General features: G+C 33.0%; 4 protein-coding genes across 4 annotated transcripts; 2 read left to right on the top strand and 2 right to left on the bottom strand.

Moving 5' to 3' along the window:
* Window positions 1-422: 422 nt before the first annotated feature.
* RO3G_15068 (uncharacterized protein) lies at window positions 423-3,567 on the bottom strand (the record flags this gene model as incomplete). Its single annotated transcript, XM_067669652.1, has 8 exons — window positions 423-507; window positions 560-1,394; window positions 1,448-1,685; window positions 1,737-2,746; window positions 2,814-2,904; window positions 2,974-3,252; window positions 3,304-3,396; window positions 3,451-3,567. The coding sequence occupies 8 exons, from the start codon at window positions 3,565-3,567 to the stop codon at window positions 423-425; spliced, it is 2,748 nt and encodes a 915-aa protein (XP_067525753.1).
* Window positions 3,568-7,180: 3,613 nt separating this feature from the next.
* Window positions 7,181-7,396, top strand: RO3G_15067 (uncharacterized protein; the record flags this gene model as incomplete). Its single annotated transcript, XM_067669651.1, has 1 exon — window positions 7,181-7,396. The coding sequence occupies one exon, from the start codon at window positions 7,181-7,183 to the stop codon at window positions 7,394-7,396; it is 216 nt and encodes a 71-aa protein (XP_067525752.1).
* Window positions 7,397-11,473: 4,077 nt separating this feature from the next.
* On the top strand, window positions 11,474-12,656 carry RO3G_15066 (uncharacterized protein; the record flags this gene model as incomplete). Its single annotated transcript, XM_067669650.1, has 2 exons — window positions 11,474-11,911; window positions 11,979-12,656. The coding sequence occupies 2 exons, from the start codon at window positions 11,474-11,476 to the stop codon at window positions 12,654-12,656; spliced, it is 1,116 nt and encodes a 371-aa protein (XP_067525751.1).
* A 1,390-nt stretch (window positions 12,657-14,046) lies between these two features.
* RO3G_15065 (uncharacterized protein) lies at window positions 14,047-15,602 on the bottom strand (the record flags this gene model as incomplete). Its single annotated transcript, XM_067669649.1, has 4 exons — window positions 14,047-14,600; window positions 14,698-14,862; window positions 14,912-15,007; window positions 15,083-15,602. The coding sequence occupies 4 exons, from the start codon at window positions 15,600-15,602 to the stop codon at window positions 14,047-14,049; spliced, it is 1,335 nt and encodes a 444-aa protein (XP_067525750.1).
* Window positions 15,603-16,270: the final 668 nt, after the last annotated feature.

Here is a 16,270-nt window from a genome sequence, read left to right as displayed (position 1 = left end):
ACTGCTGTAATGTTCTGACTATTTACATCATCGTATATGTTTTTGGAGAAAATGCTAACTCTTTTAACATTTCCATATCTTACAAGTGTAGTTTTTATGTAACTGCTTGCTGAAGTACTTCGTTTTAATATGATCCGTCACTGGGTGACCGTTCGCGTCATTGTTAACGATAAATGTAACTTCAGGTAAAAATCCATTCTATTCTCTATTTTAAAAGAACAAATGGATGAATTAAGAACTACTTCATTATAAGTTGAGATATTCCATTAAGGATTTACCATAGTACAAAATATACACAATTCCCAAAAAGAGAGAGCACATCACTGTTTTAATAAATGTTTTTATTCATAAAGCATATAATCAAATTGAAAAAAAAAAAAAAAAAAAAAAAAAGCGCTTGTTTTATTCTTCAGAAAGTAAAATTACACTTTATCACTTCTTTTACAAGTTGCTAAAAATCTCGAAAAGATTTGTCTCAATCGACCATATTGTTGTTCATTAATAGCCCTATATAATATATTAAGTATACATCTACACACATTTTAATTTTCTACTTTACAAGGCCCAGGCATTCATAAAATCGTTCTTTTTCTCTACACTTGAGTGCTCTTCAGATACATGACTCATCACTGTCGCCACCCACTGTGTCGTTTCGTTAGGGAAGGTCTCGCCTAATGATCTTAATAAAAGTGTGGCATCATCGGTCACTTGATAAGAATAAAATTCAATAGACCCATTGATCAATGCGGCCACCAAGTTTCCACCAAATTCCTTGAATAAGCTCAATACCAGGTCTCTATTCACTTCCAATCTAAGTAAGCGACGATAGAATGAAAGCACAGATAAGACACAGTGTGTTTCTTTCATTGATAAGACGGCAAGGCCAGCTCTAAAGACGGTTGATATAAACGATGCATCTTGCAATAGCAAAGTAGGTGCATCGTTTACAACGTTATTTACCAATCGGAAGTAATCTGCAATGGCATCAGTAATGTTGTGTAATGGAGTAGTTTGCATCTTGATAAATAATAGTTCGCTCATCTTCTTAATAAGTTCCCAGCATAATCCTGTCATCTCTTGTTCCTTTACGTATGCTGAAACAAGCTTGGAAGCCACCCATACATATGCACCGTGTCCTGTAGCTTCAAATGCGTTGACCATACGTTCCATGATTTGAGTAATTATTGGGAGAAGGTGACGACCATAAGATCCAATCATCTCAGTATAACATCTACAGATAGGTTCGCACACAGTAAACACATCTCCAAAATTGGTCAATACTAAATCAAACACAGGCATTATCTCAACAATAAATTCAACGCATGGATGTGGTTGACCAACTGGAACATCGGGTTTAATCAATTCGAAAAAGGTTCCAATTTGCTCAGCAATATCTAAAAGAGAGTCTATATATCACTTTCTTTTTTTCCTTACTTTTCTTTTTTACCTCCAATCTTTACAACCTCCATTTTTGAAGTGCCTTCTTTTCCTTTTGAAGCAAGGGCATGCAAATCTTGTACAACAGGTAAACAAAATGACTGTAAAGCATTTTGTATTTCTAAAGTGGGAAGTACAGCAATTACATGACATATGGCCTCTGTTACTTCAGCTTGATCTCTGAACGCAAGTGATTTGGCAACATTGACATAAAACATTTGAAGTTGAGAAACATAATTTACAAGTTGCTATTTGAATAAAGGTTATGCTTCGTCATCGTTTTATCAATCTCAACTTACCACATTACAATCTTTGCAAAGATGCTTTAAAGCAAGAGCACTTGCTGCGGCCACTTCTTCATTTCCAAATCCAGAAGAAATAAAATTAAGCTGATAGGTTATATATTGAGGATGGTGTTCTGTCCAGAAGGAATATCTAGAGATAACGAGTGTTGCAGCATAACGAATCTTTGGATGATCAGGTAGCTTTGACAACATATCCATTATTACAGGCATCACCTCGTTTTCTCTTGAAGGCACTTCAGAGCCCATAGCACGGAGAGAAAAGATGGGCGCCTCAATTTGCTGCCATGTTGAGTTGGGCTGAGAAAGCAAGCGGGTCAAGATATTCAAAGGTTTTGCCAAACAACGCTGAGGTGTCAGGATTCTACAGCAGTCTTTTAAGGTATCTCCCATATGATGTCTAAAGTCTCGGAACTCGTCGCGTTCTTGAGCTGTCATTTCTTCTTCGTCAGGAGGATACTGCAAATGTTTAATCATGATGTCGACAAGCTCATCATAATAAGGAATAAAGGGTGGTAAAGCTGACCGGTATGTATCACTCTCCAAGACATTTGTCAACTCGTACCAGAATTTAAAGGTCATTTCAACCACTTCCAAATCTGAATAGGCTGCACAATCACGAATGCCTTCAAGCAACACACCAAAGGCTTCAGGATGTGAAGCGATTAATGACACATATGCGTCACCTGCTTCCGTAAATATGCTGCAATAACCGCTTACTATCTCGTTCTCTTCTGCATTAATACATTCCCGTAGTTTGGTCAGCATAGGTGCAAAGCGAGGATATATCTGCTCAATCACGTCTCTGTAGTCTTGAACATCCCTTGTTTCTCGTATGATTTCTGTTATTACATCTGCTGCGACATCAAATAATTCTTCTGAATTCAATCCTTCAAATGCCAATTGAAATAGAGGACTGGCAACAACTGATTTGATATTCATTGAGCCAGTATAGATCCAACTGTTGAGACATTTAAATATCTGCTCTTGAAGTGCTCTGCTGTTACCTATTAACCAAAATAAAGTCAATACTCACATAAGCCTTGATGTATATATCCCTTTCTTTTTTCTTACCACTGGATTGCATATAGATCGTCAATAAGCTTAAAACTTGTTCTGCATTATCATCAATAAGCTCTTTTGCTCTCGTTTTATATTCTTCATCCTATAAAATGATATGTAAGCCTTTCTTTCTTTTTATAATAGCGTATATATTGTTTTTCTGCTGTTTTACATTTAAAGGTAGTCGGTTGTTAGACTGCATTTCTTCTGGCAAGACCTTTAAGAATTCAAGTAAACAATTGGCTCCTTCAGACGACTGACCAAATCTATCGACAATGTCAGAAACCACTGTTTTCCAGTTCAATAACTGAATAGCTAAATCGGCTAAAGCTAAGCATAACTGAATCATGACAGATTTGGGCCCGGTAGAAAATGTCCATAATAATTCAACAAGTGAGTCGCGTAATTGCAAACGAGCATTCGAGTCCAAGTCTGATAAGTCAAGCGTGACCTAAATCCTCAAAGTTTTAGTTGACTCTCTTTTTAAAGCACGTTTTCTTACTTTGAGTTTAAGTGTTTGTGCAGCAAATAATTGTGTTTCTAAATTCGCGTCTTTTTGTTTTAAAAGATAATTCGCAACTGTCCAAGCTTCAGTCTGTACATAAAAGTTTGGTAAATTTAAGCTTTTTATTAAAAGAGATCATTGTACCTTTTTTTGAAAGTTTTTTAACCATCGATCGATCTCCTTTTTATCTTTTCCACTATCTAGGCTGTATAAATGTGAAAGTGCTTCAAGCACGCTAGCTGTTGATTCTAAATTTGCCATCTTTGCGATTTTGAAAAAAATAAAAAAAAAAGGAAATACAAATTTTTATATAGCGCATTTGAGCCCAACCTTTCATATTTTCGTGAAACACAGCCTAAGTCGCCTTTTGTGTAGAGTTCTATAGGCAAATCCCTAAAGCTATTTATCAAGATCCTAAAAGTAACAACCTTACTTTTTTTTAGAGAATTCAATACTGTATTTCGGTTATTTGATGTATATATATAAATTGGATCGTCGAAATTCATATCATAACTAATTTAGTTAAAAATTGATTTAATAGAACTATGATAGCATGCTGATGATAGATGGCATGCTAATCAATATTGTAGCATCAAGGATCAATTGTTATATGGAATGATTTTTATTAAAGTTGAATTAATGTAAAAGAATACATAAAATGTCAATTTAGTTTTTATTTTTAATAAACCTTTATTCAAACGTGAAACTCTATTTCTTATTATTTTTGGTATGTTTCAAGTTAAATCAATAATGTTAGTATGTGATACTGGTTGCAGGATCTTTAGTATGATTCTTCTAGTTCATTGTTTTATGCCCATATACCACATTGTCCAGGTTGCTATATCTTTTCCAGCAATCTATATAAGCACAACTTCCTTTTTTATATATATCTACCTTTAGTTAACTTAATATCTTATTTCAGTAAGTATATTTTTCTGCTGAAAAAACAGTAAGGTTACTTCTTGACCTACAAAAATAGGTGTCTTTATAAAGGACTTTAATGCAAGTATTACTTTACCTAATACTGCTGTAAAATAACATACTTGGTAAAATAAAAGTTTCGCAGAAAGAATTCTTTCAGCCTTGCTTTAAAATGCCATCGAGATTGTATGCAAAGGCTTTACCTAAACATCTAGTATTGGGTAAAAAATAGTAACTGCTGCAAATCGAAGCTATGCCAACCATGTTTCCAAAGACGTTGTAAAATAATTGAAGTAAGCCTCAGGTATGGCTTACAAAGCAAAAAGACGCTTGCACCTGCTTCTGCTATTTTAAAATCAATAGAAAGGTTAACCTTAAGCGGATAGACCAAGTAAAATAAGATAAACACAAAGCAAACAGCATTATGAAAGTTACATACATTTGACAGGCAATTAATAAAAAGTTTTTAAATCGTTTAAATATAATTGATAAAAGTTTATTCATGTTTATACAAAACTTGAAAGGTCTCACTGGCGGAACTGCTATCATAACTAAAGAAAATGCTTAATTTACTTTTGTAATTAACATATTTAATAAAAAAAAATACAAAAAAATCAACTAAAGAATCTTCTATAAAGCAAAGGGTATAAACAAACAAGCTTAACAAAAAAAAAAAAAAAAAAAAAAAAAGAAAAAGAGAGAGAGAGAGAGAGAGAGAGTGAAAATATAAATTGAGTCGTTGTCGTTACAGCTGATTTCATGGCTCTTTATTAAAATGCATATTAAAAGTTGTACTTGATTATGCTGTACTTTGTACTATTATAATATGTATATTTAAGCACTCGATAGTAGCATGAAGGGCTTCCAGTACAGTGTCTAGTTAGTGAATATTTCTACTACGATTTTGAGTGGATGTCCTTATGCATCTGTCATTAGAAATAATGTGGCAGTAGAAAATGTATGAGTTGTATGTATTAAAATTCAAAGCAAAATGAAAATCTTGATTGAGAAATGTTAATGAGTCTCTGATTGATCGAATAAACTGATTCTAGAGCAGGTATGGAATTGATATTGGCTAAAAAGCAAAGCATGGTTTATGTTAAATTTTTATTAGAAAAGATAAATGTATCATATAAACACAGACATAAGCCGACATCGCATTTGAGATAAAGATCGAATAATTTCATTTTGCTCCATTCAACTTGCTAACAATTACATTTACAAGCCATATATGCGTACCTGCATAAACTTCACTTTAGCGGAAAAGAGCAGAATTATTAACACATTCCTTCTTATCATGACGTTAATATACAGAAACATCTGAATAACAAGGCTTATATGTTCATTATTGTTTCTATCTATTAAATGGAGTGGTCTTCAAGTATTGTTCATTTGCTGTATGAATATATAATATAAATCATACAATCGTATGCTTTAATTTTGGACTAGGGCAATGGGCTGCTGATAATAAAATATCCTTCATCTGTAAGTGATACCTTATGCACTATTTTAAGTTGTCATATACCTTTTTAAGTATTAGCATAACTTCTTTATCCAGTTAAAATGTAGCATCTAATATTTTCTGTCTCATTCTTTCGAATAGGATAATCAGCAATAAAACTTTAGTAAATCAAGCATGTTGCTATACTTACAAAATTAAAAGTAAACGGCTTTAGTTTGACGACCGTAGTTATTTAAAATAACAATGTCCTGAGTGAGGATTTTGCTTTGAAAGTTATATACAAAAAACAAATTCATTTTACTATTGAGCGACTAATGCATTTAGGTGCCTTAGTTCATTAAATCTTCTAATGCAATAATTCAGTTGTTTTTTAAAAAATCAACTTTCCCTTTATTCTATTTATGTATGATTTTGCAATAAAAAAGAAGTAGTGAGTTAGATCTTGTTGGATAACTTGTTAGATATTGAAAACGATAGATACGAATGCAATAAAGATATACATGTGTACAGCAAAGAACATTTGATGTTATTGTTTGTTGCCTAATTCGGCTTGTTGATATTAGAGTTGAGTGCGCTTCTAGAATTGAGTCTACAAAAAGATGGCATTGTTTGATGCATGCTATTATGTTGCTTGAAAAGGAATGTCAGATAAAACTTTAGAGACAACAATTTGATTATGAACTTGCCGAATCATGCAGGCATTCTACGTCATGTTAGCAGTGGACATTTCATTACTGCTTAAACAGATTCGTTCGTGGAGTTAAAGACGAGCACGTTGCTTTCATACACAAAATGTGGATTGCCAATCTCATTTGGATGATAATATGTTTTTGTTTTTCCTCTCATGTTTAGTTTGCTACTATAGAATTAACTAGTCCTTTTTCTAATGGTATGCATTTCAAATTGTCAGCCATATTTTTTTTCTTAAAAAATTGAAATGTTTTTTATAATTAGATCTTGTTAGATTAATAACGCATAAGGTTTGAATGCCGAAGCATTTATCGCATATTGGTGCTCATCCTTATAATTCATACCGTAGAATGGCCGCTTCACTTTTTGTTCAATGCTACTATAGATCTTTCGTGTATATCTTATAAAATAACATATTCAATAAGTTCTATTCCCTATGTAACCATTACCAATGTCATAAAGTATATAGTACTCGTAAGAGAAACTGTTACCTTGTTTGAATAGATTAATGGCGTTATTAATCGCATTATACAAACCGAAATCCTAAAGTGCCTTTTAAGGACTACAAAAAGACTCATGACTATTCCCCCTTAGCTTTCATATCCAAATAAAGCATTTTTTTTTGTTTTCAGGGGAAAGCCGTTGAAAATGTACTTTTTTATTTCAATGTCATATTTACAATAATGAATAGCTCTTTGGATGGATCGCAATGAAAATAATAACCGTTCAAATTCCTTAGATCAATTCATATAAAAAGAGTCATTTCTTTTCTTGAAAAAATATTTTATTCTACATTACAATATGCGTTTAATTCTTGCTCTCTTTGGTTTGTTATCTGCTTTCATGCTTGTGTTTTCGCTTCCCCTTGAAAACTCTGTTGCTTTAGAAAAACGACAAGGCACCAGTGTTCCAGCGGTTGATCCGGCAATTAGTACTATCATGGAACAAATTAATAGTCTCTTAGGTCAACTTGCTGGTTTGCTTGGAGGTGGTGGCTCAGGTGGTGGTGCTCCATAAAATACAACGCGCCAGGCTTTTTTTTTTTTTTTTTTTTTTTTTTTTTTTTTTTTTAAATTATAACACCACCTTGCTTTCCTCATTTAAATCTCATAAGCCAATAAAAAATGTTTAAAATCGATATTTGACCATGTCTTAAAGACTTTTTTTTTGGTAAAGAAAACATGCCAGCAGTGATACAAAGAATACTTTAATATATTAGCTTATTGTCCAGCATTTCTTCATTCCACTGGAGCAAAAATTCTCAGAGACAAAGAACTCAGATCGTGAAACGCATATTTTTAAATTCATACATACGCGTAAATTCAAACTACTTTATGTATTTAAAGAGATTGAATGTCCCCATCTTTTTGGCGTTTACAAGAATCAAGATTAAATGGATTCACAAGATGACATAGTCACTGGATCAAAATCAGATCATAGATACGTGCTCTAAATCCAGCCCAAACACGAACACATTTTCTATCTAACTTATGCTAATATATTACTTACAAAAATACACTTGTACAAGTAGAAAAGAAATTATTGTTTACGAAAGTTAGTCATGTTTATTAAAAAAAATAGATATGTCCTTTATGGCTTAAAAATCCAGGTATAGCAACTTTTTTTAATTAAATCCATGACTGACTTACCTTGACCCAGTGTGGCTGTCAAAAATGTAAAGCTGGGTAGAATTATATTCGTCGCATAAAATAAAGGATATATTCAATGTCTGTTCATGAAATTGGCAGTGGGGCTATGATACATTAGAGTATATAAAAAAACTCGAGCTTGGTGATTGATATGATTATGGCTGCTCGATTTCTCTCTTAATGAATATCTTCATACTCTTATTCAATACAGCCAAATTAAAGACTAACTTATTTTAATGCATTCATTATTTATAAATCAATCAACCTTCACTTTATTGTTATTTAAACAGTTGAGCATCTCTAATTGATAGGGCTGCTCTCTTCGTTGACTTCAGAAATTGATATTAGATTTATACATTCATATAATACATGCACAAAAGTACCTTTTTCTTTTACTCTTTTATATTTTTCACTACTTTTTTTTCCCTTGCTATGAATCCACATAAAAAGGTATCTGTACCTTTTCTTTGTATAAATAAATAATAATTAAACAGTTGTAAGCGATATATATTCTTTTATCGTTATTCAAATTAGCCCTTTGACTTCAATAAAACAACAATCAAGTATGATTAACTAATATATTAACGTGAACACTTGATGAACTCCCTTCACTTTTTTAGTATTACACTCGATTGATTATGTCATTAGATGTCAACTAAGTAAAAATTGCGACTTAAACAGTAAAAGTAGTATACATTAGTGTATGAGGCACCTTTTCTCAAAACGACTCATTCTTACAATTTTTTGTCGCCAGCCAAGCAACAAAATAGTATATTATTTGATCTTTGACTTCAGAGAAACCTCCTTTATTAAATATAACAATAATTTCTAATAGCTTCAATTATATTTAGCCAATGGATGGTATGACTTGAGAAAACAGTAACTCCGTTGCTTCATGACCATAAAAAAATATCATCTGCTCTTTGTAATCTGCTCCTGCAAGTCTAGTTCTTTTTTTTTTTTTTTTTTTTTTTTTTTTTTTTTTTTTCCAGGGAAAAACATTTTGTTTTATTAAAGCTCGCCAAAGAATATAAGAAATAAAAGTGATGCGAATATATTAAACAGGGAATTATCACAAAGATACTAAAAATGTTAATATAAAGATCTGTAAGCAGATAGCTTCGATAGTTCTTTCTGGATTTGGTTGATGGCAATCTCGTCCAAGTTAGGAGACTTTTCAAAGAATTGTTGCCAGCGAGCTTTCATACTAATTGGATGACTGTAGCAAAAAAGCATATATTGTAAACTTGTCATAATAATATAAGATGTAATACTTGAAAAGTCTAAGTGTAGAAAAACCATGGAGTATTGAGCCGCAGTTAGAATATTTAGGGTTTGACAAGTATTTCTTGAAAGCTGCTTTCCACAATCCTTGTTTTTGAATGCAAGTAAAGAGCATATGCTGCTCTGTTTCTGGTAATTTATACAGTTGACAATGTTCGTCATCCACATTTGCTGGAATGATTTTATGCAAATTGGATCGAGTGGATAATTTTTTTATGCAGAATTCTGCACCAAACATTTTTAGGAATATGGTGTATAGGATTACCGATAAAAGTTTTCCATTTGATGTTAATTATATTTATGGCTTGCGAATTTTTGTTAAAGCTGAACATTGTTTTTAATTGATATCATCATAACTTATCGGTTGAATGAATAAATCAAAGTTGATACTTAACTGGATGGTCTTTAATGCCTCTCGTTTATTTAGAAAACGTTATAATAACGTTAGCAAGTCAAATTTTCCAACAACCGACTTGATGTGCGTGCCACTACATTTACTCATCTTCTGCTACTAATATTTTCCTTAGAAATATCCCTTTTATGTCTAAAAACCACAATTGCTTCGTTTTATGAAGAATTTGGCTCTGATCTGTGTTTGGCTTTGGTCTTTTGCAATCGGATTATTTGCTTTTGAACTCATCTTACAGTGTTGCTTTTCAGGCTGGCTGCTGCTCTGAATTTTTCTAGCCCTTCTGCTGAAAGACTATTTTAGCTACTGCCCATTTCATTGACTTATCTGTACACACTGACCCTTTTCTGCCTTTGGTTACTTCATTGATCTGTGTTTTTGTCTTTTTTTTTGTTGTTGTTGTCGTCTATCCTTCTGTATGCCTCATCATAATATTTAGTAGGAATGTTGTTTCATGGGCCTCTTGTGTCTAGCGGCTTCACCCTGTTTGGTGTGTTAGTTTTTTTAAAAAAAAAACTTATTATCCTATCAGTATGTTGGCTTTTTCTTTTCTTTTTTTTTTCCCTGTAAAATAAAAAGCCAGCTAGTCTCTGTCGGTCTCTTTATCCAATTCAAACATAAGAATGAAAGAGTCCAATCAAAAATTGAAAAAAACAATCAGGTTGAGTACACATAGATAGTTGTACATGTGTATAAGTAATCGGAATACGATACTTTCTTTTCTTAACAGCAATTGATGAATTAGCATTCTCAGAAGCTTTGAGCAACATTCTTTTTGATCATAGCCAATTCACCACAGGCTTTTAATAATGAATCTGTATATAAATAGAAATAGTTTCGAGCATGAAAAGATACAGAAAAGGAAAAGTAAACTTACTTCCATGAATGCTTCTTGCTTTATTTTACCTATATTTTGGTAAATATTGTGGGATCTTGCATATAATAACACAGTACATAGGTAGTTATTGCGGGCACGAATTAGTAGAGTGTTATAAGACGCTTGGTTTACGACTTATTAAAGCTACATTCAATTTAGGAGATACAAAAAAAAAAATGTAGCATCATTTGCGTAAAAATATCACAAAATTGGCCAAAGAGAATTGGTTGAGAATAATGAAAGATGGCACTTATGCAACAAGACAATCTGGAAATCTCATGTATTTTTACTTGAAACTTGCTCTTTTATATGGGATTCATTAGCTGTGGATTGAGCTAATGTAGTTGGCGTTTCATGGTCTCTCCTTGCTTTCTTTGGTCCAAAATAAGAAGCTATTTTAAAAATGTATAAAATAGGGACGGCTACTATAGACAGAACAATAAGCAGGCAAAAAAAAAGAAAGGCAACTTTAGAAAACAATTTTTTGCAATGTTTTTAAATTAGTTGAAAACATAATTTTTTTAAGTGTCAACGTTCGGTAATGAACTTCTTTTTCTGTTAGCATTACTTGATTTTCATATTGGTTTACTATAAGGACACTTAAACCATTATGTAAAGCAAGGTCAATGAGGCTGCATGAATAATAAACATACATACGTCCAAAGTTCCGGTTAAATAGTCCATTCCTTGATATTATACTACAGCATTTTTCAGCTTTTAACATGTTTTTCCCCTTTTTATTTTCCTACATAAAGAACTAGACAATCCCTTTTACTCTCTTTCTTTTTTTCACGTTATAGCATCTATTTGTAAAATCTTATAACTATACTTTACTAACAATTTACCAAAAATACTCCCTCCTTTTCTTTTGCTTCATGACTTCGACCACGTCACCATACTACCATCAGCCTTACAGTAATTACCATGTTGATGATTATCCTAGATTCTATCCTCAATCAACTATCTCTGATGAGATCTTTGACGACAATGACCAAATACCTACTGTGCATCAATTTGAAGATATTATCAATAGCTATCTCAATACATTAAGCCCCAAGAAGAGAGACAAGGCATTAGTAGATCAACAACGCTATGCACAAATTCAACATGTCCTAAGAGATCCTAGAAATACATCAATTTCAACTGCTCAATTTCGCTTCTGGGTCAAGAAGATGTTTCAATTTCAAATAGGTACATGTGATGTAGTTTGTCACGACAATAAGCCAGTAGCTACAAAAGAGCATATTTATGATATTTTAGTAAAGGCACATCGAGAAGCTCATCACGGTGGGCGTGATAAAACTTCAGCTATAGTAAGGCACGCCAGTTACTTTATAAAGAGATCTACAATATTGATCACTGCGTTTTTTTCGTTGATAGGTTCGCAAAAGATACTCATGGATACCCAAAGAGTTAGTCGCTCGATTTGTTCGGCACTGTCCATTCTGTATTATTAGACGAAACAGCGGCCCTGCTGCAACCAAGGTATCAAGTCCTCCACAGTTCACTCGACATGCCTACTCGTTTGACTCTGGTATCACAACTATTTACACGCCTTCGCCTTTCAAAGAAGATATCGATCTATCTTCTGGGCCATCCACATCTGTGTGTGGTTATGAGCTTTCTGGAAATTATGTCTGTTTGTCATCCAGTCCTTCATCGAAAAAGCCTTGTTTTTGCCCAATGTATGATCAAGAGGATCATGGTTTTCTTGATTGTTCTTCCTTTTCCAATCCAATCAACAAACAACACTGCGATTCAATGCATTCATTTGCTCAAGCTTCTCATGCTTCCATAATCTACACTCAAAACAACAGTTATTCGTTGAATGATTACTACTGCTCTGACACATTCGAAGCAGTTGACCAAAATGCAGTTGCCGCTGCCGCTGCAACTGCCGTCTTTATGCGTCCCTCGGCCATTTCTTCAACAGATCTTCTTTCTCATCGTTATGCGTATGATGCAACGTGTTCCAGCATGGCCTCTTCCAACTGTTCAACAAATCAATTTTTATCACCAATACACATGTCCGAAAACTCACTTCAAGTGGATATCTAAAATCCTCTAAAAAATTTCCATTACTTAGATAATCATTAATTGAGTTCCTTTTACTAACGTTACTTAGCCACTTCATGAATTTTGATTTAATCCAACAACACACTTTATGATTTTTATGCCTCTCTTCCCCTTTATTATTTATGATTTTACTTAAATTATTCTTATATTTTCTTGCCATGTACCAATTTCACTATATTATCATTTTGGCCATCTATTTTTTTATTCTGTATACAATTGTCCATATAAACAATATACATATACTGCCTTTATGGCATATCTTAAGGCTCTATTAAACACTATATGTTCCTACTGTGTATGCAGAAACTTTGTAAATCTCGATGTGAAATCATTGAGAGTGTATATTTTTTTGTACGTCTCTTTAAACAAAGTAGACAAATTCATAGTAAGACCACCTGTTTAAGATGTTTCAATTTGAGCTCCAATTGTTTTCATAAGTAAAATGCTATTCAATTATATAATACAACGATCGTTTATTCTTTTTTGGCCTAAAAAATAAGCGAATGATTTACAATAGGAAAAAGAAATACAAATCTAACGATGATAGGAATTTAGATAATCGCTTTCTGGTTCCAACAGTGCTGCCTTGGCATTTCCACCTAAAACCAGTTCTCCAATGATGGTTGATGTTTGTCGATAAATGCGTTCAATAGATGAGTTGGGGTATCTGTTTAGAGATACTGTAATGCAAATTTGTATGTGTGTGTTTAGTGCCTTTGATTTGCTAAATATTTTAAGCTTTACCTAAGATTGCAGAATTGAGTTTAAGTGCAAGGTTTTCTTTTTCAGATGTTTCAAATAAATAAGCAATGGTTGGGTCTGATAGGTCTGAATAAGCTAAGGTAGAAAACGTTTTCTAAAAAAGAAATTAAAAAGAGAGTTCCCTATTAAGTAAATAAAGCTAACCGTTAATTCCTCTTTTATAGTCGAATCTTCCTTTGCAGTTTCTTCATATTCTCTTTTCAGTTCGTTTCCATAAGCCATCACTTCCCTAAACGATTCCAGTTCGTCATCTGTATGCATTCTTAGCTTCTTCTTTTTACAGTTGAATGAATCTACGTCTGCAATTGTATTTATACGTTTTTTCATACAATTATCGCTATTTGAGATGACCAAGCTCTCTGCTTCATATTCATCATAATCAGTAGTCATTGTTTCGGCTGCCTTCTTCCCTTCTGCTGCTGCTTGAACCATGTTCAAGAATTTTCGACATTTTAGATTGAATAAAATACATATATTTTCGCTTAGTACATTGGGATAATGCTGATTACATATTTCAATAACATTGTCGATATCACCTTCTAGAATCAATTGGCGAATTTCTAAATAGAAGAGAAGGAAGTTTATTAGTTAAAAAAATATTGTTTGATCTTCACACCTTACCTTGTCTACGAATATAATCTATATCCAGTGGTTCATCTTCATCCATTGATTCATCTTCTTTATTTAACACAGCCATCCTTTTTTCCAAAGCATATGCTGAATTACTGTAGCCATGATGCCGAAGGTAATCCAATACAAGTTTATCAGCCAAGCTTTTAGCTGCAGCATCATTAATAATAGTGGATTGTGAATGGGAAGATTTTGCAGGTTTGGTAGCAATGTTCTCTATTAGGTTTCGTTTCTCATTTAAAACATATTGCCTGATGTCAAATTTAAACGGTTTTGATCCAAAATTAGTCATGACCTTTTCTCCTGTTGTTTTAAATCCAATAAATGGGAAAACATTTGCATCTTTTATGTTTTTAAAAGCTGTACCCAAATGGACGCCATTTTTGGTGTAAAATGCTGACATGTCTCTAAAATCAATACCGCAGCCGACAACATCACCTGTACTAAATCGTGGACCATAAGGTTTCTCTGTGCCAGGACCTGAGGATATGTGACCATTATGTCCGTAATAACCCCAAGAATGCTCTTCCCAACCTACACAATCAACAAGATTAGATTTAAGCTATTTTGTGGTTGTCCTTTTTCTTCTTTTTCTTCTTTTTCTTTTCTTTTTCTTTTTTCTTTTTTTTACCTGGTAATCGATCTAAGCTATTGATATTTCTGCAAAGCCCAATACCGATATGACCATCAACACCTTTAGAAACAATTTGAACCTCAAAATAATATATGCCGCATTGTTTTTTCACTGAATGGTTAGCCTTGATAGACGAGGCCTCTACATCATCTTTTCCAGGACCTAAAAAAATTAGTTTGTATGCTTAAATTTCTCCCTAATTTCTTATTACCTTGATATGTAAGTTGTAAACAGCTCCTACCTAACTCAATGTTGTCACCTCTTGTTTTCGGATTCCAACTGGTTGGAAGTCTTAAATCCTGCGAAGCTAAGGAATAATTAAAATTTTCTTGTAATAGCGTTTCTAAAGCTGCATATTCTTTCTGGGAGGGCATTGCTTTACTTAAAGGGCTACTATTACTACTACTACTACTAATGTTGATACTACTACTGCTACTGCTACTATTATTGTTGTTGTTGTTGCTGTTGTTGTTCAAGGCACTAATACTTCCATAAAACTCATTGGACCTTCTTAGAGCAAAATGTTCAGTATTATATTCTTCTTGACTGACAATGGGTATTGTTTCAACCGTTCCGTCTGCCTTGAATACAAATCGCCATTTGACTTTTTGAGCAGGAGCCTCAACAGTTTTCTCGGGCTTTGCTGTTAGCTTTACATGGGGTATCTTTTTAAACAGCAAGCTTTGCTGTTCCAATAATTGTGCATAAACTGTGTTTTGAAGATAAGACGGAATATAAGGTATGCCTTCTACTTGTCTTGCATAAAAAGCTTGAATTTCCTCTCTTAAAGTCTTTGGTTTTAATACTTTTGAGAAAACATTACGGTGACGCTGATGAAAACCAGCAACGCTCTGAGCATGACGCCTTGAGGGAACTTCTGATGATATTGAGAATGATGACATTAACCCAAGAAGAAAAAAAAAAAAAGAAAAAGAAAAATTATGATTGATCAAAATGTGTTTAAAGCTTGGTGGCTGGGTTTGATTCAATTCAAAATTGACAGTATAAAGTTTTTCCAATCATGTTGCATATAGTAAGCTCCAGGTTTTGCATATGAGAAATCCGTTTTATAATGACAGGTATTTCTGTATTTGCATTAAGCCATTTTAAGTTAGAAAATACTTGGGGTCAATATATTTTTGCGAATAATTTATATGATTGCCATCAATACTGCCACACACTCTTTGTTTTAATAACATATAGCATATTATTAACAACCTTATTTGGCCTTTTTTGAACAAAAATTACATTTTTTATTAAAAAGTATTTTGCTAATACAACACCATTGACTTGTCTCTCTGGTTTTTATATCTTGTTTCCTAAACTAACAATATTATCATTTTCTTTGTTGTTTGTTTTTATTCAACAAGATATACATACGCAGCAGAAGTAGGAGGCAATCAGAAAAAAAATTTAGCCACCATACAGGAACAAATATTGTGAAAAGAGCATTTGGTGGTTAATGATTCTTTTTATATTAATAACACCATACAGTCAAGGCCGATACCACTTGAGACAATGAATTTTTGTGAATGAAGGATACTAAAGATGAAGCCTTATTGTCAAGAAG

The sequence above is a fragment of the Rhizopus delemar genome, genomic scaffold, assembly GCF_000149305.1.
Source record: "Rhizopus delemar RA 99-880 supercont3.15 genomic scaffold, whole genome shotgun sequence".
Classification (NCBI taxonomy): Eukaryota; Fungi; Mucoromycota; class Mucoromycetes; order Mucorales; family Rhizopodaceae; genus Rhizopus; species Rhizopus delemar.
The sequence above is the reverse complement of the archived record's forward strand: the minus strand, read 5'-3'. Positions and strand labels throughout refer to the sequence as shown.